Source organism: Trachurus trachurus, assembly GCF_905171665.1.
Source record: "Trachurus trachurus genome assembly, chromosome: 23".
Taxonomy (NCBI): domain Eukaryota; kingdom Metazoa; phylum Chordata; class Actinopteri; order Carangiformes; family Carangidae; genus Trachurus; species Trachurus trachurus.
This window is the reverse complement of record NC_139912.1, coordinates 4833450-4854946: the sequence shown is the minus strand read 5'-3', so window position 1 is coordinate 4854946 and position 21497 is coordinate 4833450. Positions and strand designations below refer to the sequence as shown.

Sequence of the window (21497 nt, the reverse complement as noted above, 5' to 3'; positions counted from 1 at the left end):
ATATTCTACATAGTTCACTGAAAAATGTAAAAGGCATTGTTATGCATCTTAAAATCCGAGTTGTATGTACATCAGATGATAGTGATAATTCATGGGACAAACTGAGTCAAAACAATGTAATTCAAATTATCCATGCCATTTTATTGTAACTATACAACTTATGCAAGTTACAACAACATATTTGCATGAACAACACACTGTCTGTTGTACTGGATTTACTTCTGAAACATGATTTATTATTTGAAAAAAAATCGATATATCGAAAATTTGAATATCGATATCGTATCGCAATACAAAATATCGCGATATATTGCCGTATCGATATTTTTGCCCACCCCTAATTTATAATACCTATAATAAACCTGCCTGACGCGCGCTTGTCTCGGAAGAAACAGAGTGGACGGAGAGCGGCGGGTTTCCAGAGGTATTACTGTTTTTATTTCAGAGTGTCTGAGAGAAAAGGCACTAAACCAAACCGGGACAGTGACACTGACTGTGACTGTGGGAGTGATGCAGGGAGGAGAGGGGGAGGAAAGGGGGAGGATAGAGGGAGAGAAAGGGGGCGGAGTCAGCTTTAAATTAACATATAGAACGTTTACAGAACACCAGGCGCACTAACACATTCACACGCACGCTGCTCACTACTATTAACACATATCCTGATTGGTTAAATACAGCAAAAACGAGGGGGCTGAAAGCTCCAGGAGCTGTTAAAGGAAAAATCCACCCAAATCTAAACTAAACTAAACATCACTTTAGTGTTCAACAGCATCATCGTCTTTATTTTTTCCTTTAACCAACTTTCCTGGAGCTACAACACCTGCAACAACAAAATAACTTCATAAACTCTAAAGAAATTATAAATAAAAAGTTTTTTTTTTCTTTTCTTCTGCACAAACAAACATTTTTTTCATGTTAACGAGACGTTTCCAGAAAATAAATCCAGTCTGAACGTTTGTACTTCTCCTCTGATTATCTCTGCATCCTTAAACTTTGGGGGAAAAAACTCTATTCTTTGTCCCCCTCCCTCATTTCTCCCACTCACAGTGGCTGTTATTATCTCTCCTCTAAAAAATTATCTTTAATTGATTGAGGAATTTCACTAGCAACGTTACGATTGTTCTTTATATTAAGTATTTAATTTTATTTGTGAGCCGTCAGAGCTGCTCATGTGATACCAACAACATATCGGTTTAAATTCAGTTTCCACGCCACTTTAAATCTTTAAATAACGGAGTGTTTACATGTTGCAGTAAAAGGAAAAAACTGAGCAGAAAGAAACTCGCCGAAACCCCCCAGATCAGTATCAACAACGGACGTCAGAGTCTCTTTTTGTCATGATTGATTGAAAACATCAGTTTTTCTCTCTCACGCACAAAAACACACTCACACCAAGAGGAGGAAGAGGAGGAGGGAGGAGGTTTCCTGAAATGACCAGATGAGGAGAAGGGAGGGAGGGAAAAGCCAGAACCAGGAGTGTGTATGTATGTGGGTGGGAGGGGAAAGAAGGGGGCGGGGCTTCAGGACAGAGTCTGCTGTGATTGGATGGATTGGTCGTCCGTCTGTCCGTCCGTCCTGTCACAGCTGGTCTTTGTAGTAGCCGAGCTTGGCGAAGGACATTTCCCTGCGAAGCTGCATCACCTCCCAGAACACCTGCTCCGCTGCAGACACACAACACACAACACACAAAGGTCAAAGGTCACGTTTAAAGTAACCGAGTACTTTTTACTCGAGTACATTTCCAATCAGGGTGAATTCCAATTCCTATCTTAACCCTCAGTTTAAAAAATACTGTATTTTCTTTGTTAATAGAGATATAAATTAGGGGTGGGAGAAAAAATCGATTCACATAAATATCGTGATATCTTTTTTTGACGATTTTTTGTTGAATTTTTTAAATATTGTGCAATGTGCATTTGTTACCCTTTTTTACATACAGGGAGTACAGGTTTTGAAAAGGGTCTAAGTTCACTTTATAATGGAGTATGTTCATTTATAGGCTCCTACAGTATTTGTGTGCAGATAAATGTTAAAAATGCAGACTAAAAATCGAGAGAACTGGCAATATTGCAGAATCGCATCGAATCGGCATCCAAAAAATCGTAGAAGAATCGAATCGGGAGAAAAGCATATCGTCCCAGCCCTAATATAAATATTACAAAAACCATTGTATTATCTTAGTTTAGGCCCATTTTATGGATTATTTACCGTACCTCATTGTTGCATAACATTTACTTTTGTCAATGCCATGTTGCTATCGTTTAGTTAGAAAATGGTCATTTTTCTCGGCAGTAATGTAGTTGTTAAGTGGTTTTATCAAGATACAGCGTACATACGTAACATGTTTGCGCCAATAATGTTTAAGATAACCGGGCTAATGTCATCTCCAGTAGCCGCAAAGTTATCCAACCATAGTTCCAGCTGGTGTTTACCTTTCGATAAGCCGTGGTATGCGGTGACTTTCAGCTGAATATGTCCATGGTTTATGGTATTTATACAGATTATTTGTTGAATATCAACTTATAACTAACTCAACTAACTTATAGGCTAAAAAAATAAACTAATAACTGTAGTAATAACTTACAGATAGTCCACAACAGTTTCAAAAAATATAATAAACTAATGCCAAACCCCCCACAGTCTGAAGACGTATCTGCATTTAAGGGGTGTCCCATTTCTAAGTCACAGAATAGCCCTTAACACTTGGTTTTGAGGGGATACTAAAGATTAAGGGTTGAGCTTCAGGGTTAAGATAAAAATTGGATTTCACCCAAAATCCAATCCCAGTTACTGTCTGTTACTAAGAAACGTGTCTCACCGTCCTGCTGTTTGACCAGCCCTTGGTGGATGTAGCGAATGTAGGTGAAGAAATTACACACTGCTGTGATCTGAGGGAAAAACAAACAGCAAACACACACGATCAATCAATCAACAATCAACAGAACTCGAACAGAATTCATCTGAAGCTCCTGTCAGACCAGAGTTGTGTCTGGTTTTATCTTGCCTGAGTCTGTATTTGTATCAAGTCCTTGTGTTTTGAAATGTATTTTTTCTCCTCCTCAGTTTTGTGATGTGACTTCTGTGCGAAAATGAATGAAATTTTAAAAATGTCTTTGCTGATGTGGTGCATTGAAACACCAACATACTGTACAGGCCAAATCCTGTAAAAACTCATTTGAGGGCTCCTGTTTTAAGCCTGTGTTTATTAAAATCGTGTCAAGCTGGAGCTCCTGTTTGCACATTAATGTACAGAAGCTCTGAATGTTTTGTTTTTTAATGATATAGAATCACACCTAGAGATGAGCCATGTCTTTGTATCCAGAAAATAAAATGCTGAGCCACTTGTTTTCACGAATTTGAGCTAATTTATTAAAAATTATTGTTGCAACTTCGTTTTTGTCCTGCAGATGTCACTGTTTGGGCTTTATATCCAGCCTGTGTGTGTAATGTGTATGGTAATGTGTGTGTGTGTGTGTGTGTGTGTTGATACTCACTCTGTATCTACAGTAGGGAGACACGTAGTAATAGTTGGACGAATCTCCGAACTTGATTCTGTGCTTACAGGTTTTGGTCTGACCGCTCAGGGCACATTTTCTATCGGACACAGAGACAGAAGAACATTATAACAACACATCCATGACCTTCGGTTTTTATTTATTTATGGGATTTTTTTTAATCACTTCCTTGTCGTCTTTTAAGGGGAGACACTACAGGTGAATAGGGTAAAAATGTTAAATAACCGATATCACCATGAAACTTCCCAAGTTTATCACTCACATTAAGACAAATATTTTTTGTATAACAACTTTTGTCAAATTTTATGTTTAAATATGTAAATGAGGCAATATCTAATGAAATATGCACTAATTTGCATACATTTACCTGAACTTTCAAAATTCTTGTTTTGTTTTGTTGACATATTAGAGTCAGAAGTTTTTACAGAGGAGGATTTTGAATATCTCTTTTTATCACTCTGTAAATGAGAATATACTGTCACCAGCCCTAAAAAAAATCCAATTTCGCCATGTTTTTATGAATAAAATGTTGTATGATTCATCAACAATCCCCTCTGTAAAAACCTTCAGAACAGTTTGTCACAGTAGCTGTTAACTTTTGGCAAATTTAGGAGAAATCTACCAACAAAAGAGACAAAATTATGTAAAATAACCACCTTAATGTGGAATTTCTACCATTTCGTTTGACTGTTTTTGCCTGTAGTGTCTCGCCTTAACAAGATCCCTCATTGGATATGTCACCATGCACCTGCAAACCTGAAATAACTTTTAAGCTATAAACTAGAGTTAATTTTCATCCTTAGACTTATTAAAACTTTCAATTTCACTTCCTATCTGCATTTCATTTGTTATTTTTTACTACTTATTGACTCGTGTTTATCGGGTCGTCCTTACCTCTGTGTATCTCTGAGTCATTCATGGATTTTTGTTTTGTTTCAGCAAGAGAAAGACAAAACTATCAACCAAAAATAAACTCTACTATACGGGGTCTAACGCTAAAGGCTGTAGGAAGCAAGGAGGGAGCAAAAGGAAGCAAGGAGAGAGGGATGACTCTAGACATGTTTGCTGCTGGAGGAGGAGGGGAGTAGTGAGTTATCTGGGGGAGGGGGGGGGGCAGGGAAGCCAGGCGGGGTCAAGAGAGGTTAAAAAATGCTGATGGTCGGAAGACAGAGAGAGAAAGAGAGAGAAAGAAGAGAGAGTCAGACTTACGTGACGAGCTCGGCCCTTCGCCCACTAGAGGAGGAAAGTGAGGGAAGATGGAGAAGATGATGATGAAGGAGTGAAAGCTTGATGAGGAGGAGAAAGAGTTTATGAGTGTGTGTTGGAGGAGAGAGGAGGATGAGGAGGAAGAGAAAGAGGAAGAGGAAGGCAGACTCACTTTGGTCCTCCGCACTCCACCGCCGAGGCCTTGACCACCGGCAGCGGCTGGAAACCCACCGGCTCCACACTGAGCGTGTTCTGCTCCACGGCTTCCAAGATGGCCGACCCCAGCTGCAGAGGAGAGAGAGAGAGACGAAATGATCATAGATATATACGTATATGTATACACACACATATATATATATATATATACTATATATAACCAGTCGTACAAATCATTTTGCATAGATATATGTGTATATATCTATGCGAAATGATTTGTACGACTGGTTATTCCCTAAATAGTCCAATTTCTCTATTCTAACAAAATAAAATGTTTTGTATGGTATATCTGTGAAAGAGGCGTCCCGTCACTTGGCTATTACACTTTCATCTTTCTCTGTAATTTTTTTATTTATAAAAATAGATGCATGAAATCAAGACCTAATTTAATGTTTTTTGTCATTTTATTTTCATCTTTTAAATGTATGGAGAAAAAAAATGCAGTGAAACTTTGTAGAGGAGCTTAACCTTGCTGAAAACCCCTAGCTCTCCCCCTTTATCCATTTATTTATTTGACTTTATTTTTCTTTTCCCAATTATTTATTTTTCTTTTTTCTTTTCTTTATTCTGTGATTTCTTTCTTTCATCTTATATAGTTAAAAAAAAACAAAAAACAACCTGCTGTTAGCTTTACGTCGCAAAACGTGGCAGCTAGCCTGTCCCCTAGCAACCGTGACAGCGTTTACGTTCATCAGCTCAGTATTTGTATCAACTGAGCTGATACAAATACAAAAAGATACAAAAATAAATGTATAAGTGTCTTCGTCAGCGTATGTTTCTGTCTTCAAAGATACTCTTATTAGTTTCTCAATCGTCTTTCGGTGTCGTTAGCGGCGCGCAATGAATCTTGGGATAGGTAACGGTCAAGCTATACTATGCTAACGTTGCAGCTAAAAGACAGATGGCATGTTAAAAAAGTCATAAATCATAATGGTTTTATAAATATTATTATCACTATGTTTAACTTCTCACATATGGGGTTCAGGATCAATGAAACAGAAAAAAAAACATTTCAATCATCTAAATGTTTGATTGAGATTAACCAACGTCTTAGCTTCTCAGCTAGCCGAGCTAATGCTAATGCTAAAGAGAGCGGTTCAGAGTTTATGAGAACTGGATTATTCAGTCTGAGCAGAGTCAGTTTATATGAAGTCCTAATCAGGACACCTGTGACCATGTTTAGAAACAATACATAAAAGAGAATCATTTAAAATTAAAATAACAAAAAAATAAGCCAAAAATTTCACGAAAATCGGAATCTAACACCTCATACAACAGAAAAATCAAGAGTGAAATTAAACTAAAACTAATCAACATGTTATAATTTTATCATAAGATTGAAACTAAACTGAACACTGTTCACCAAAGACAAAATATAAACTTGTAGCAGCCTTTATTGTCTTGTATTTCTAAGAAGAATACTATCACTTATGACAAAAAATTTATTATTGTCAGTTTTTAGCATTATTGGAGCTTCTCTTACTAACAAGCTGATCGATACAGCAGCACTTGTGTGAAACAGAAACCCAGAGTTCACCAAACCCGTCTTTAAAAAACAGTCACAACAATAATACAGTGTCTCCGTGGCGTCCGACAAACAGGTTTTTGATAATTTCAATATTTTTGAATATTCCTCTCTTCCTCTGTACTGTACCTCGCTCTTGCTGAAGGTGAGGCAGGGGTAAATGTCCTCGCGGTAAACTCTCTCCAGGAAGCAGCAGCTCCGGTCGAGCGTCGGCTCCTCCTTCCACGTCCTGAACTCACTGAACAGCTGACTGTCCACCTGCACGGACCACAGGGGGGGTTTGTCTCCGGCTGACACACTTTCATTTACACATTTTAACATTATTGTGAAACCAGTTAAGCATTATGCAACACCTGCTTTGTGCTCAGTCAGTGTTAAACATATGGATAAAAACAAGCAGGGTGACGAGGAGAAGAGTTAATTATCACGTTTATCTACTTTTATGTCACATTTTTCTCATTAAAAGGGATACGCCAACATTTTTTTTCGTGTCTCGCCTCACTCCAGAGTCCATGACCAGCAGATAGACACCATCCTTTGAACTGTGCGTGCAGTAACGAGGGAGATAGAGCCGTATCGCCTGTAATTAGCTTAGCTCAAACACTGGAAGTGTATAGGTAGCGTTAGCCTGCCTCCTACCTGAGCCGAAATCAGCAGTCAGAAGCTGATTTCATTTTAGCTCTAAACTCTGTAAATATATCACTTTATAGTAGGGGTGGGCGATATGGCAAAAATATCATATCACGATTTTTTTTAAAATGAAGTCACGATTTCAATTTCATCACGATCTTAAATCGAAAAAAGGAAAAATAGACAATTTAGGCCAAAGAACCTTTCTGAATAGATTTTAATCTAAATAGTTGCAGTTTTGCCAACATGTGCAAACAACGTAAACATAGTAAAAGGTAAACAACAACACTCTGATAAAGTGGACGCTTGCAACATAAAAGGTAGCTTTCAATAAACATGAAAGTAAAATATCAATGAAGACATTACTGTTTGTTTTATTCAACACAGTCATTTTAACAGGATTTTAAGTGTATCAAAACACTAAATAGCTGATTGAAAAGGGTCAAATAAAGTAACTGTTGTTATCTCTTTTAGCAAACTTTGCAAATGTCCTTTGTTTGCGCTTTGCAGCATAGAACTGCAATTTATAGAATGTGCCCCAGACGATCCTACGATCTCTGCACTTTGGCAGATCGTCTACACACTCTAATCCTTCACGATTTAATATTACCATATCGCCTTTATCGACATTTCAAACATGTTTAGGCGAGAAAGTAGCCATTAAGATCAACAGTGTGTTGTTAATTTGTCTAAATACCAGCTGTTAACAATTTTGTTCGGATGAATTCGGCGCTACTCAAGCTAGCCGTTGTGACCAACGCACTTCCGTTTACTTTCACAAAATAAAACCCCCGTTGCCCTTTACATACAGAAAACCATGACGATAGAATTTGTGCTTTTACTTTGAAACAGGAAGCTAACCTACCCTCGATGTAGCTAGCTTGAACCAAAATAAACCATTTTTGCTTGAAATCCTCCGTTTTGACCAATCTCGTCCCGTTAGCGGCATTTGACCGCTCAAGATGCCTTACCGGAGAGTTTTGTCAGCTCTGAGACGAAGATCAGCCCGCCGGTTTCCCTTTAGAGTTGCTGAAGAGTTTCTCTGATGACTTTAGGTGGAGGCAGGCTAACACTACCCATACACTTCCAGCAATTTGAGCTAAGCTAATTACGGGCGATACGGCTCTATCTCCCTTGTTACTGCACGCACAGTCGAAAGGATGGTGTCTATCTGCTGGTCATGGACTCGGGAGTGAGGCAAGACACGAAAACAAAACAAAAAAATGTTGGCGTATCCCTTTAAAGTCCTGTTACCTGCTATCAGGTAAAGACGTGTGCGCGCTCCTACCTCTCTACACTCCCGTACGATGGGCTGCGTGGCCGACGGGTCGGGCTGCGTCCCCAGGATGGCGGAGGAGGTGCTCTTGTTCCTGCTGTGGCCCTTCCTGAAGGGAGTCTTCACGCCAGAGGGCAGCTCGCCCACGGGGGAGGTGGGGGAGGAGAGGACCAGCGTCTTCAGGGCCTGGACCTCGGCCTGCAGCACGTCGATCTGAAGAGGAGGAGGAACAGAAGAGATGGGTCATGGTGTGTGTTTTAGTTTAGTTTTTTTTTTTCTTTTATTATTATTATTTATTTAATGGAAACAGGCAATGACATACACAATTTATAAACTGACAATACACCAACCAAAAACAGACAAACAGAAAACAAAGGACAGAACAAACCTGACGACATAATGAAGCAGGACCAAAACAGAACAGAAAAGTACATTTAAAAAAAAGAAAAAAAAGAGGGTGAAACATACTAAAATTAAATTTACAGTAACTACTTAATATACATTTACTCAAACGTACGTTTTTCTTTTTTTTATGCATTTCTACCTTATCTTGATTTGTTGCGATCATTTTTTACAAAAGAAATTGGCATCACACTTTATTTCTAAAAAAAATATATATATATATATTTTTTTAAATTTAGTTTATTAAGGGACAGTGTGCAATGACTAGGGCTGCCCCCAAATAGTCGACCAAAAAATCATTATCCGCCCAAAATTTCATTGGTCATTTGGTCGCAGGAAATAAAACAAACATTTGGAGCCGTGTCTTGTCAAAATTAAGTCAAAATCAATATGACTGAACTGTATATGAAAGGCTATAGGGCTTTTAATTTGAAGGGTCGACTAATCGCCATAAATGACAACTACTGGTCGACCAAGAAAATCTTTGGTCGGGGGTAGTCCGAGCAATGACATTACTTATTTGCAGAAAATGAAGAGATGGTTGCATTAGATTTAGCTCACAGTTAATTTCCATCTGCAGTCCCAACATATAACATATAAAAATACACAGGAAGCACAGACCACAAACTACTACACAAGGGAAAGCCTGATAACATAGAATGACACAAATAGACAATAGGCAACACAGAGACGATACAAAAACACAGTTTCCATATCTAAAAAGACCAAGCTAAATCACACATATTACAAAATACGATAAAACATAGTTCCTATTTCAAAAGATTTTAAACTAATTCCATAGATCTAACTGAGTAACAAGTGCACTGCTGCTTTTAAGAGAGCAGGCAACTTTTGTTATCCAGTAGCCATTGTTTTAAATTATAAGAGAAATTTAAGAAGTTTTAGGGTTTTAGTGTGAGTGTTAAACTGATGAGCTCACACAGGAACATGTTGAGTGTGTGCGTTCGGTGTCGTTACCTTCCCCAGAGCCTCTTTCAGCTGTTTCTCTGCATTTGCCTGTTTGACGTTGGCCTCTCGGACCATTTTGTGCGCTTCCTGCAAAACACACACACACACACAAACAAACTTATTACATATTTTCTTCACTTACATTGTTTCTGTTGGGATTTAGTTTTCTCTTTGCACAGACTCAAAGCAAATTAAAGGGATCGGTTCACTCGAAAAAACAAATAAGATAAAAGCAGAAAGTGAAGCTCAGTCTGTGCAACTGTTTGTCTACTAAACACACACTCTGCTTTTGCTACACACAGGAAACACACACCCACACACACACAGAGTCCCAGCACCTTTTACTAGGAAAGGGAAGAGTGAGACAGGAGGAGAAATGTGAAGATCGGCCGGAAAGATTCAGTCAGAGTCTCAGAGAATTTCACTTGTGCTGTCGACTAAAGTTTCCCTCTGGTCTCCAGTCAGAGGTCTGTTGTTTTTTAAAGGAATAGCTCAACATTTTGGCAAATTGGTCCATTGCCATAATCCCTATAGTCATAGCAGTAGGTTCGTTACCTTTAATTGTCGGTGCAAGCTATTTTTAGAACGGCGGAGCAGAGCCGCGAGCTGCTCAGAGCTACGCTACGGAGGCTCATGGGATTTCTTGGTTTCTCTCATCGAACTCATCAAATACACAATCCAACAACTCCACAACGCTCTGGTGGACAAGTTGTGACCTGCACATTCACCACGCTATGAGACAATAACACAACGTTACCAGACAGAGTTGTTTTAGAGGTAAATTCATGCAAAACCGCTGATGCGCGTTGCCTTCAGGGACAGTTTTTCATCAAGCAGTCTCTGTATTTCCCTCTAAAACAACTCTGTCTGGTAATGTTCTGTTATTATCTCATAGCGTGGTGAATGTGCAGGTCACAACTTGTCCACGGAAGCGTATTGGAGTTGTTGGATTATGTATTTGATGAGTTTGATGAGGGAAACCAAGAAATCCCATTAGCTCTGCTCTGCTCCACCGTTCTAAAAACAGCTTGCACCGACAATTAAAGGTAACGAACCTACTGCTATGACTATAGGGATTATGGCAGAATGGGCCAATTTGCCAAAATGTTGAACTATCCCTTTAAATATCATGATGGAGGATCAAGTCACACACGTAAATGTCGGTCGTCTGAACCTTTTCTGTCAGTGTGTGTCAGGCCGCTGCCTCAGGAGGAAGGAAAACAGGAAGCAGGAAGTAGAGTGGACTGACAGGCGGAGGCGAGGGGAGAGTTGGACCGACCTGGAAGAGACTGGCGGTGAGCTCCTCCAGCTCCTGGCCGAGCTGGTCTCTGACTTTAGACAACCTCTCACACTCCTCATCCTTCAACAGCAGCTCCTTCCCCACACACACACACAAACACACACACAAAACAGAAAACAACACAACAGAAAAAACAACCAGCAAATGAAAACATGAAGATAAAAAATCATGATAAACAAAGAGATGAAAAAAAAATAATCAAATGAGTGGAGTGAGTTGGTTTGGTTTCTGTTTTTAATCTTCTTTTAGACATTTTGTTTTTAATGTTGTGAAAATGTCTTCATTCTGATATGACACTGTGGTGACTGCTGGTATTTATGATGCATTTAAGGTCAGATTCTTATTTCAGTGTTTCTCTTTACACAGTGCTGACATGAAGGAAAATGAAACGGTCAGAGAAATTTCCCCAGATCAATCTGGGTGTGTTTTCTAGTTTATTAAACTGATTTGGAGCAAAATATACATGTATATTCAATTCAATTTTATTTATAAAGCACATATACGTTAGATATGTTTACTTTCTATATCATTTATATCATATCATTGTTATGTAAGATGCTGGACGGTCTGAATTTCCCTCCTAGGGATTAATAAAGTATTTTCTATTTGGAATGCAGCCTCTAAATAACACATTATCCGCTGCAAAACTTTTTCACGAATATTTTGTTATGATACACTAGGAATAGCACTAATAATCATAACAAAATATTGGTGAAATGAACGAGTTTCGCTGCAGATAATGTGTTATTTAGAGGCTGCATTGCGCTGCCCTGTAGACTCACATTATACGGATATACGCGGCTCTCGGCTGGAGCTCATTCCGTCGGAACGACTTGTAATGACACCAAAGTTATCTGGGTGAGTAAATGATCGTATTTTATGCTAGAAATAAGGTCCAGATGGTAAAAAAAAACGGTAATTATCCTTTAAATGATAATATATGAAAAAATAAAAAATGCATTTAAATAAAATAAACAACAGTTAAATGATGTTGATCCAGGTCGTGACCGCTGTGGAGAGATGTAGTGAAGTCTCTCTCACACACACACACTCCAACTGCACACATTCACACTCAATTTGAGATAAGTTCAACTCCTCCAAGAGACTGTCAGTGTGTGTGTGTGTGTGTGTGTGTGTGTGTGTGTGTGTGTGTGTGTGTGTGTTACCCTCTGGGCCTTGACCAGCTCCTCCTTCAGCCTCTCGTATCCTTTCTCTCGGACCTCCATCACCGACGGGCTGCGCAGCCGCGACAGGCTGTCGCTCAGAGCGCTGCACTCCTCGCCGTCCTCCCCGGACAGGAAGCTGCCGTCGGCGGACTCCCCCTCCAGGCCCGGCACGCTGCGCATCGTAACCATGGAGACACACACACACACACCACCGCGGTCAGTCGGGTACAACAGACTACACACTGCAAAAACTCAAAAATCTTTCCAAGAATATCTGTCTTATTTCTTGTCAAAATGTCTCAATTTTAGTCAAAACTAATCGAAGTCCACATAAAATAAGACTCATCACCTAAAAATGAACTTGTTTTGAGATAATTTTCATTTGTTTCAAACAAATGTTCACTTGAAATAAGTAGAAAAATCTGCCAGTGAAAGCAGGTTCTTTGTGCTTGTAAAAAGAAAGAAAAACTTGCTCCACTATCAGATTTTTCTACTTATTTAAAGTGGAAAATTTGCTTGAAAAAAGTAAAAAGTGTCTAAAAACAAGCTACTTTTTTAATGCGATGAGTCTTATTTTCAGTATAATTAGATTTATTTGGACTAGAAGTTACATTTTGACTAGTAGTAAGACAAATATTCTTGGTAGGATGTTGAGTTTTTGCAGTGCACATACAGCGCAGCGGTCACATCATGATAAGGCGCTCATATCAGAGTTCAGTGTTTTTTGTCTTTTACCTTCCATTGTGGCTGTGCCGCGGCGTGGAGTAGACGGGCTGCGTGGGCAGCTGGTCGGCGCGGAGCGAGGTGCGGAGGCCGGGGGGCGGCGCTCCGAGGGAGTGGGTGCGGTACAGAGAGGTGGGGGGGGCGCTGTGGCGGGCGGGGGGGCGCTGCTCCGCTTGGTTCTGCAGGACGGAAACACAGGGAAACCAATGAAACCAATGAAAACCTCTGATGGTTACTAGAGCACTGGAAAAGAGAGTAATGACACGCATTGGTCCAATGGAAGCGCCTCTTGATGGCGGAATGTGGGTATTGCAAAAACGCCCAAGTACTGACAACTCTGCATTGTTGGTGAATGAGCAAGTGTGGTATTTTCAATAATTTAAGGACATTTATAGATCACCCACGTTAATAGCATCATTGAGGACACATACTGTAGGCGAGTAAAAAAAAAACCAAATAAACAGTTGTCTACATTCATCAATCTACATTTTGTAATTAACAAATTATAAGTGTAATTTGATATGACCAAGACACCTACAAACAAAAACACGGCCGTTTTCATCAATTTACAAGCAAGTGGGCAACACACATACATTGGAGTGAATGAGTTTTCTAGGCACTTTTGCAACACCCATATCCTGCCACTCGGGGCGCAAACCCCTTACCACGGGAATCAATTGGGGGCGTTGGGGGGTTAGGGAGTGTCCATACCTGAAGGTCAGGTGTGGTGGGCGAGGCCAGATTCACCTCGTGGAAACCCTCCAGAGTCTCAGCATTGTTCTGACCGCTGCTGCTGCTGCCGCTGCTGCAGGAGGCCATAGCAGCTGCTCTCTGACATCATACAGTCTGCAGGGGGGAGAGAAAGAGAGAGGGATGGGGTAGAGGGGGGGAGAGGGGGCAGAGAGAGGGGGAAGAGAGAGGGAGGAGAGGAGAGAGAAAGAGAGAGGGATGGGGTAGAGGGAGGGAGAGGGGGCAGAGAGAGGGGGAAGAGAGAGGGAGGAGAGGAGAGAGAAAGAGAGAGGGATGGGGTAGAGGGAGGGAGAAAGAAACAGAGTGGGAGGGAGAGAGATGGGGGCAGAGAGAGGGAAGGAGAGGGAGGGGGGAGAGAGGGAGAGAGAGGGACGGGGGAGAGGAGGGGAGGGAGGAATGGAAGGGGGATAGAGGGAGAGAGAGAGGGGGAAGAGAGAAAGAGGGAGGGAAGGAAGAGAGAGAGAAAGGGGAGAGGGTGGGGGAGAGAGAGAGAGGGAGGGGAGGGAGGGGAGAGGGAAAGAGAGGGAGGGGAGGGAGGGAGAGAGAAAGAGAGAGGGAAGGAGAGGGAGAGAGAGAGGGAGAGTGGGTGAGAAAAAGGGAGAGGGAAGGAGAGGGGGGACAGAGAGAGAGAGAGAGCGAAGGAGGGAGAGGGGGAGAGAAAGAGGGGGAGGGAGGGGAAGAGGAAGAGAACAAGAGAGGGACGGGGGGATAGAGGGAGAAAGAGAGAGGGAAGGAGGGAGAGGGGGAGAGAAAGAGGGGGAGAGGGAGGGAGGGAAAGAGGGAAGGAGAGGAAGAGAGAGAAGGGGAAAAGGGAGAGGGGGAGAGAGAAAGAGGGGGAGAGAGCACAGCTGATGGTGAAGCTTCACTTCTTTGTTATTGTGTGTGTGTGTGTGTGTGTGTGTGTGTGTGTGTGTGTGTGTGTGTGTGTGTGTGTGTGTGTGTGTGTGTGTGTGTGTGTGTGTGTGTGCGTTACCATGGTGCAGCTGTAGATGCGGAGGCCGATGGAGGACGATCACCGATTCGCTGTCAGTCAGTCGAGTCAGTTAGTTACTCAGCGTTTACAGGTGAAACAGTGACTCAGCAAAAAAAACACAGTCACACCTGAAAGAGACGGAGAGAGAAGAGCAACAACAACGTTCATCATCACACTGTGACTGTTCTGATACAATTATCAATAAAGTTTAATTAAGTTTTGACGACTGCGACGTCCTCACATTCATCACTTTAATAGTCTTCAACACAAACACAACAACTTCTCCCAGGTGGAAATTATTTATTCACACAACTTTAGATTGAATGTGTTTGTGTCTCGGTCGCTCGGTTCAGCAAAACAAAACCATTCATTACATAATAAAATCTAATTAGAGCTGAGTCATTGGTTTTCATAATACTTATACTGTTTGGCCAGTGGCAACAGATTTAATTTACACCACATCCATACATTTAAATTAAACTGTTTTCAAACAAAAACTCCTTAATGGTCTGACGTTTTTATAGATGAACATGTTAGTTGTGTTATTTCTTTTCTCTAATATGTGGAAAATACTTTTCCCCCATTTGTCATTTTTTGGTCTTCCAGTCGAGCCTGAACGTTTACACAGAAACAAACTCCTATGGTTCGTTTGTTTTCTGGCTACTGATAAAACTCATTAGATTCTGTTTTAAACGATTGTTAAGTGAATGTGTTTGGGTTTTAGTCTTGATGATTTGATTAAAAAAAACTGATGTGAAGATGCCATCTTGGATAATTTATAGAGTAAATTAATAATAGAACTAACTGAGTCTGTCATTGTTTTATAATTTCTTTGATATTTGCTACTTTTACTGCATAAAGTTTTTAACAACTTATTAAACTTAAAGCAGATATCAGCTTCACGGCCGTTTCGGCTAATGCTGCGTTCAAGGCAGGCTTTTGAAACCGTAAGTTACAGCTTCAAGTCACAACTACGACTTGGTAGCGTTCCAGGTAACCCGTAGCTCGTGTTTTTACCATCCTATTGTCTGTGAAAGTTCCCTATAACGGCCACTCGTAACTTCCGACCCGTGAACTCGTACCAGATCGAACTGGTATGACTTCACAGGAAGGAAAAACACAAAGTACGAGTTTCTTTGAACGCACCATGAGTTAGCAGCCCCCGCCCTTGTCAGGCATCAATTGGTCCTCGTGCTACGTCACCACATTCACGCGCATCCCTTGGCTGCACACACAGCCCTTCATGCCGTTCTCTCTCCTCATTGGATAACACTTGTATCCCACAAGGAAAATTTTCTCCTCGGGTTACAGCAGAGCAGAGTGACGGAGAGACTCGTGTTTAGGCTGAAATACTTCATGTAAGTGATTGCTGACGGAAAATAGGACTATTTAGGACTTATATTAACAAAAACATTCCACTGATATCTGCTTTAACTTTATTTGTTTATTTGAATGGGACAGTGCACATTAATGGACAAAAAAAAACACGTAAATGTGCTGGATTGTAGCAAGGTGCTAATTTCCATCCGGAGTCCCATAAACATAAAAACAACAGATCTTGTCATTAGTTTTTAACCCTTCAAATGCCAGTTTGTTTGCACAATGCACAGCCTTAAAAATTATGACCATATTCTACATTCTCTGTGCAACCCTTTTTCTAATACTATTAGTATTATTATTAGATCGAGCCCAAGTCAAAATTGTGTCATTCATTCGCTCAGTTAGAGACCAGTTAGCCATCATACGCCCCCTATTAGAAACTAAGAATATTACATGAAATTGCTCCCTTGGACCTGAATGACATAATCTGGTAGGAAACATTAAAAACTACAATTTTCAAGTGTTGAGTTTAGAATTAAAGCCATTTTATCGTATGATTTTTAAACTTTAAATAACAAGAAATTTAAAAAATGAAGTTTTCATGGGTTTCAATTGGCCACAAAGGATCCAAAGTGTACGATTGGATGTATACAGTATATTATCGATATACTTAAAGAAAAAAAAATTTTGATCCTTGGGAAATTTTATTCCAAATGCATCAACACAGATACAATGGTCTATAAAAAGAGAGAGAGAAAGTCCATCAGAGCTGTTCCTCCAGCTTTATGACTCACTCACACCTTCTTCAACTCTTTGTTTGTTTAGTTTTTACTTCCTGGGTCAAACTCCACGAACAAAAGCAGAGTCAAGAGGAGTCACATGACGGCTTCTCCTCCTGCTTCAGACGGAGACGGAGAACAAAACATTTCCATACCACAGCTCCATCCCTCCCTCCCTCCTTCATCATCATCAGTTCTTTAAATAATCCCTGTGCAGCCTCCTCTCTTCTCTGTTCCTGCTCACCTTCCTTTTGTTTTGCCTGCCTCAGCTCAGCAGCACACCGGTCCCACCTGCTCAGCCTGGTGGTGTGTGCGTTCGTTGCTGGGTGTGTGTGTCTGTCAATGTGTGTGTGTGTGTGTACAAAGTAGGTGTGTTCTTCTGCCCTAAGCACACACGCAAAAGTTAAAATCAGCGACGTGTCGGTGAAGACAAACAAAGCCGTGAGGTGTGAGTCAGAGGAGTGAACGTCACGACCTCGCTTTGTTTACAGGTCACTGAGCAGAACAAGGTCAGTGTGTGTGTGTGTGTGTGTGTGTGTGTGTTTATGTCGACGTCGCACCTTCTACAGTTAACGAGTGTCTGCAGACTCATCCATAGAAAAGGTTGTTATCGGTTTCACTGACGGTTCAATTACACAACAGAGAGGCATGAAAACTGATGCAGACTCATGTTCATGGCTGCAGATAATTATTATTATTTTCAATATCAATTAATCTGATTAATTAATTAACTTCTCAATTTCAGGATTAATAAAAAATGCTGAAAAACACAGCAGAACAACACACACAAACGCAGCGTCACAGACACACACCTGTCAGTCAGACCCAGGTGAAACCCCACCAGCCCCCTCCCTCCTCTACCACCACCACCATCGCTCTGCCCGTTTCCATGGAGACCGGTCCTGTTGAGCCCGTAGTAACCCAACACGCTATGGGATGCCGGGTAACGGATCTAGTTTCTCCGGCCGCCCACTAAAACGCTTCAACCCGTGTGTTTACAGTCGTCACACACACACACACACACACACAGTTTGATCGTCACACACACACACACACGAACGATGACCACTTCCAATGTAGTGAAGCTTTTAAAGGGATAGTTCAACATTTTGGCAAATAGGCCCGTTGCCATAATCCCTATAGTCATAGTAGTAGGTTCGTTACCTTTAATTGTCGGTGCAAGCTGTTTTTAGAACGGCGGAGCAGAGCCGTGAGCTGCTCAGAGCTACGCTACGGAGGCTCATTATGGGATTTCTTGGTTTCCCTCATCAAACTCATCAAATACACAATCCAACAACTCCAAAACGCTCTGGTGGACAAGTTGTGACCTGCACATTCACCACGCTATGAGATAATAACACAACGTTACCAGACAGAGTTGTTTTAGAGGTAAATGCAGAGACTGCTTGATGAAAAACTGTCCCTGAAGGCAACGCGCATCAGCTGTTTTGCATGAATTTCCCTCTAAAACAACTCTGTGTGGTAACGTTGTGTTATTATCTCATAGCGTGGTGAATGTGCAGGTCTCAACTTGTCCACCAGAGCGTTTTGGAGTTGTTGGATTGTGTATTTGATGAGTTTGATGAGGGAAACCAAGAAATCCCATGAGCCTCCGTAGCGTAGCTCTGAGCAGCTAGCGGCTCTGCTTCGCCGTTCTAAAAATAGCTTGCACCAACGATTAAAGGTAACGAACCTACTGCTAAGACTATAGGGATTATGGCAATGAGCCAATTTGCCAAAATGTTGAACTATCCCTTTAACAAACTATTATATTTATTTAGGTTTCACCTCTCTGTCTTGACTAATGCAGCTTTACAGTTTGTTGGAGCCTAATTTATTGTATTTTGTTTTACATTTTCTTGTTTTTACCACCATAGTTCTTCCTGTTTTGTTTCACCTTCATAAGACCTGACCGGAATTTGCATTTAGAGAGTTTTACACTGGGATTGTGATGAAACTAAGAAAACAAACAAACAAAAAAACACATTCATATAGTGAAGAGTTCAACATGTGATTGTCACCACGTCACGTCCCATCGGCTGAAGTTTTAAAGACAAATGTTTATCTTGGTGAAACCGGACACTCGACTTCGCACTAGAACTGCAGCACACGCAACAAATACTAAGTGAGTTTACAATGACAACAGCTCCTCTGTGCATTCACATGATTCCCAGCTGAAACACTGTGACTGTGCTGCTGCTGACTGGCTCCAGTCAAACCTGAGTTTAATGAGTGGAGTCGACTCACATGATGCAAACATTATGGACCGAGGAGGAGGAGGAGGAGGAGGAGGAGGAGGAGGAGGAGGAGGAAGGGTCCTGAGCCTTTACTTATATATTGATGCCTCAGTAAAAACAAAGTCCTGCATTTAATAATTCAGAAGAATAATCAAGAAAATATACTATTATATTCATATTTAGTAGGCTACTCGTTACCATTGTTGGTTGAGGTGGAACTAGTTTGAACAACTGTTTAGGTTTTACATGAATTTCTTTTTGTCTTTCTACCGATGTTTAGACAAAAAAAACAAAAAACATTTGAATATATTGACTTGTGTTTCAGTGATGAATTATTGAAGAAAAATAGAGCTGCCATGAGGATTAATAGAGCCAATTGTCAATTAATAAATTATCAGCAGTTATTTAGATTAGAGCCATTTAGATTAGTCAGTTATCTAATTCAGCAGAAATTCCACTTATTGTCAGCACCACTACAGATTTTTTGAGGATGAAGTAATTTGATGAAACACTACTTTACAATAAATAGATGAATACTAGTCAAAACAATAAAGTAACATCATGGAGCTGTCATTTTTGATTTACAAACAGATTTATCATTCATCAAACGATGTAGACCCCAATAAAATAAAATGAGGTTCAGAAAATATTATTTCAATAATAAAAACGCTGGGGTTAAAGTGTAGTGAGTTACATTTGTATTCCCAGCCAGCAGATACTGAGGAAAACACCTGTTCCAGGTGACAGCGTTAGCCGCGGTTAGCATGTGATGCTACGATGCTAACTACTACTGGGCATCGAGGTTGTTGTTTTTTTTTAGGGGGGGGGGCGTCTAGTGTGTTTGTGTGAGTGAGTGGTGGGGGGCTGGATGGTGGTGTTGAAAAGCTATCGGGTGTTGTGTTACACTGTCCACATCAAAGATGCATGTTAACGGCTAAGGTTTCGTTGCCACATCGATGAAGCCAACGTCCATTTAAATTACACAGCGAGCGGAGCTAACGTTAGCTACGTTAGATACGTTAGATACGTTAGTTACGTTATGCTGCGTTCGAAACAAGTCGGAACTCGGAATTTTCCCACCTCCAACTTCAACAAAAAAGTGCAAACGCCCACTCCCACTTTTTTAAATGCTTTTATGCCTTAGCTACGTGAAACACTATTATGAATGCAAAGTTTGTCCCGATCCGCCATGTTTTTTGGTTATTCTGGCGTGGTGCGCTTTCCGAATTCCGAGTTGTCTCGAACGCAGCACAAGATGAGACGTTAGCTACGTTCGCTAACGTTAGCTTCTCCGAGCCGTCAGCCTCAACCTCATCCACGGGATGTTGGAGCATCTGTCCGTGTGTGTGTGTGTGAGCTGCCTGCGACACTCGAGTGAAAAACACGAAATAAATATAAAAATATAAAATAAAATAAGCAATTTCCCCGGTGCAAAATAACAAAAAAATATGAGCTAAATATTAAATAAATAACCGTTACTCGGATGATCCTGAGGGATTTACCGAGCAGCACGGAATCCCCTGCTTCCATTATCGGCCACCGCGCAGATCCCCAGCGGTTGGTGTCTAATTTCAATGATAAAAACCCGACAACAGTGGTCGTGTATCTTGAATAAATGTGTCTTTATCAAATCCTGTCCCGTGTGAATCCCCACGCACAGTCGGAGTGTGTGTCTGCGTGGAGGCGAGGAGGGAGTAAAAAAAAAAAAAAAACAGTGCGACAGACGGACTCAGTGTCCGATAATGGGCGCATCTATCTAACCTTAACGTTAATGGTGCATTTGTATATGCGGCTAACGTTAAGCTAAGTACAGTTAACGTTAGCGAGCAGTTACTATTATTGTTGTTGTGGGACTCACCGGGCCCGGGCCTCCGTGTGCACAGCAGTCGAAACCAGGCAGGTAGGCAGGCAGCAGCCGAGCCGAACCGAACCGAGCCGAGCCGACAAACAAAACAACACCACACACATACATATACACTGACTACACACACTCACACACACCACCACACATACACACTGAGCGGAGCGGAGTGGCTGCTGTTGACGCAGACAGACAGACCGAGAGAGTAGAGGAAGGTTGGTTTACTCCGAGTGATGATGACGGACGGGGAAGCTGCGTTTACGGACCAGTGGGAAACCAGAAAACCCACCACCACTTTGTGTGTGTGTGTGTTTTTTTTTTTTTTTTTTTTTTTTTATAATACCAGCGATCGAAAGGCAGGTTACACCGTTGTTGTATGTAAAACACTGCACCCTAGTGTCAAAAATGATAAAACGCAGGATGCAAACAAGTCTCTCAAGATTATACAGTAGCCTATTACCAATCTTACATTGCACCTTCGGATTATAGACCTACTTACTATTAAAGCAGATATCAGTGGAATGTTTTTGTTAATATAAGTCCTAAATAGTCCTATTTTCCGTCAGCAATCACTTACATGAAGTATTTCAGCCTAAACACGAGTCTCTCCGTCCCTCTGCTCTGCTGTAACCCGAGGAGAAAATTTTCC

General features: G+C 41.0%; 1 protein-coding gene across 4 annotated transcripts; it reads right to left on the bottom strand.

The window, feature by feature from the left end:
* Positions 1 to 8: 8 nt before the first annotated feature.
* Positions 9 to 21083, bottom strand: rab3ip (RAB3A interacting protein (rabin3)). Of its 4 annotated transcripts, none has more exons than XM_083999584.1 (14): positions 20846 to 21083; positions 14652 to 14779; positions 13640 to 13774; positions 12941 to 13107; positions 12206 to 12377; positions 11019 to 11114; positions 9749 to 9826; positions 8381 to 8581; positions 6592 to 6720; positions 4894 to 5006; positions 4725 to 4748; positions 3495 to 3594; positions 2819 to 2888; positions 9 to 1661 (listed from the first exon to the last, which is right to left on the bottom strand). In XM_083999584.1, exons 3-14 carry the CDS (start codon positions 13745 to 13747, stop codon positions 1579 to 1581), a joined length of 1341 nt encoding a protein of 446 aa, XP_083855710.1. In that variant the 5' UTR covers positions 13748 to 13774; positions 14652 to 14779; positions 20846 to 21083; the 3' UTR covers positions 9 to 1578. The 4 variants fall into 4 exon arrangements, 3 of the variants coding, with proteins under 3 accessions (XP_083855710.1, XP_083855712.1, XP_083855711.1); XR_014596387.1 differs by having other exon boundaries at positions 1578 to 1661; positions 4725 to 4801; XM_083999586.1 differs by lacking the exon at positions 4725 to 4748.
* Positions 21084 to 21497: the final 414 nt, after the last annotated feature.

Excerpts from the sequence above, each read along its gene's own strand:
- rab3ip (XM_083999584.1), bottom strand. The coding sequence starts at position 13,747 with ATGGCCTCCTGCAGCAGCGGCAGCAGCAGCAGCGGTCAGAACAATGCT. Across the intron at positions 11,115-12,205 it reads AGCTGGTCAAGGCCCAGAGG|GAGCTGCTGTTGAAGGATGA; the intron begins GTAACACACACA and ends TGTGTGGGGAAG. Across the intron at positions 3,595-4,724 it reads CGAAGGGCCGAGCTCGTCAC|AAAATGTGCCCTGAGCGGTC; the intron begins GTAAGTCTGACT and ends TGTGTCCGATAG.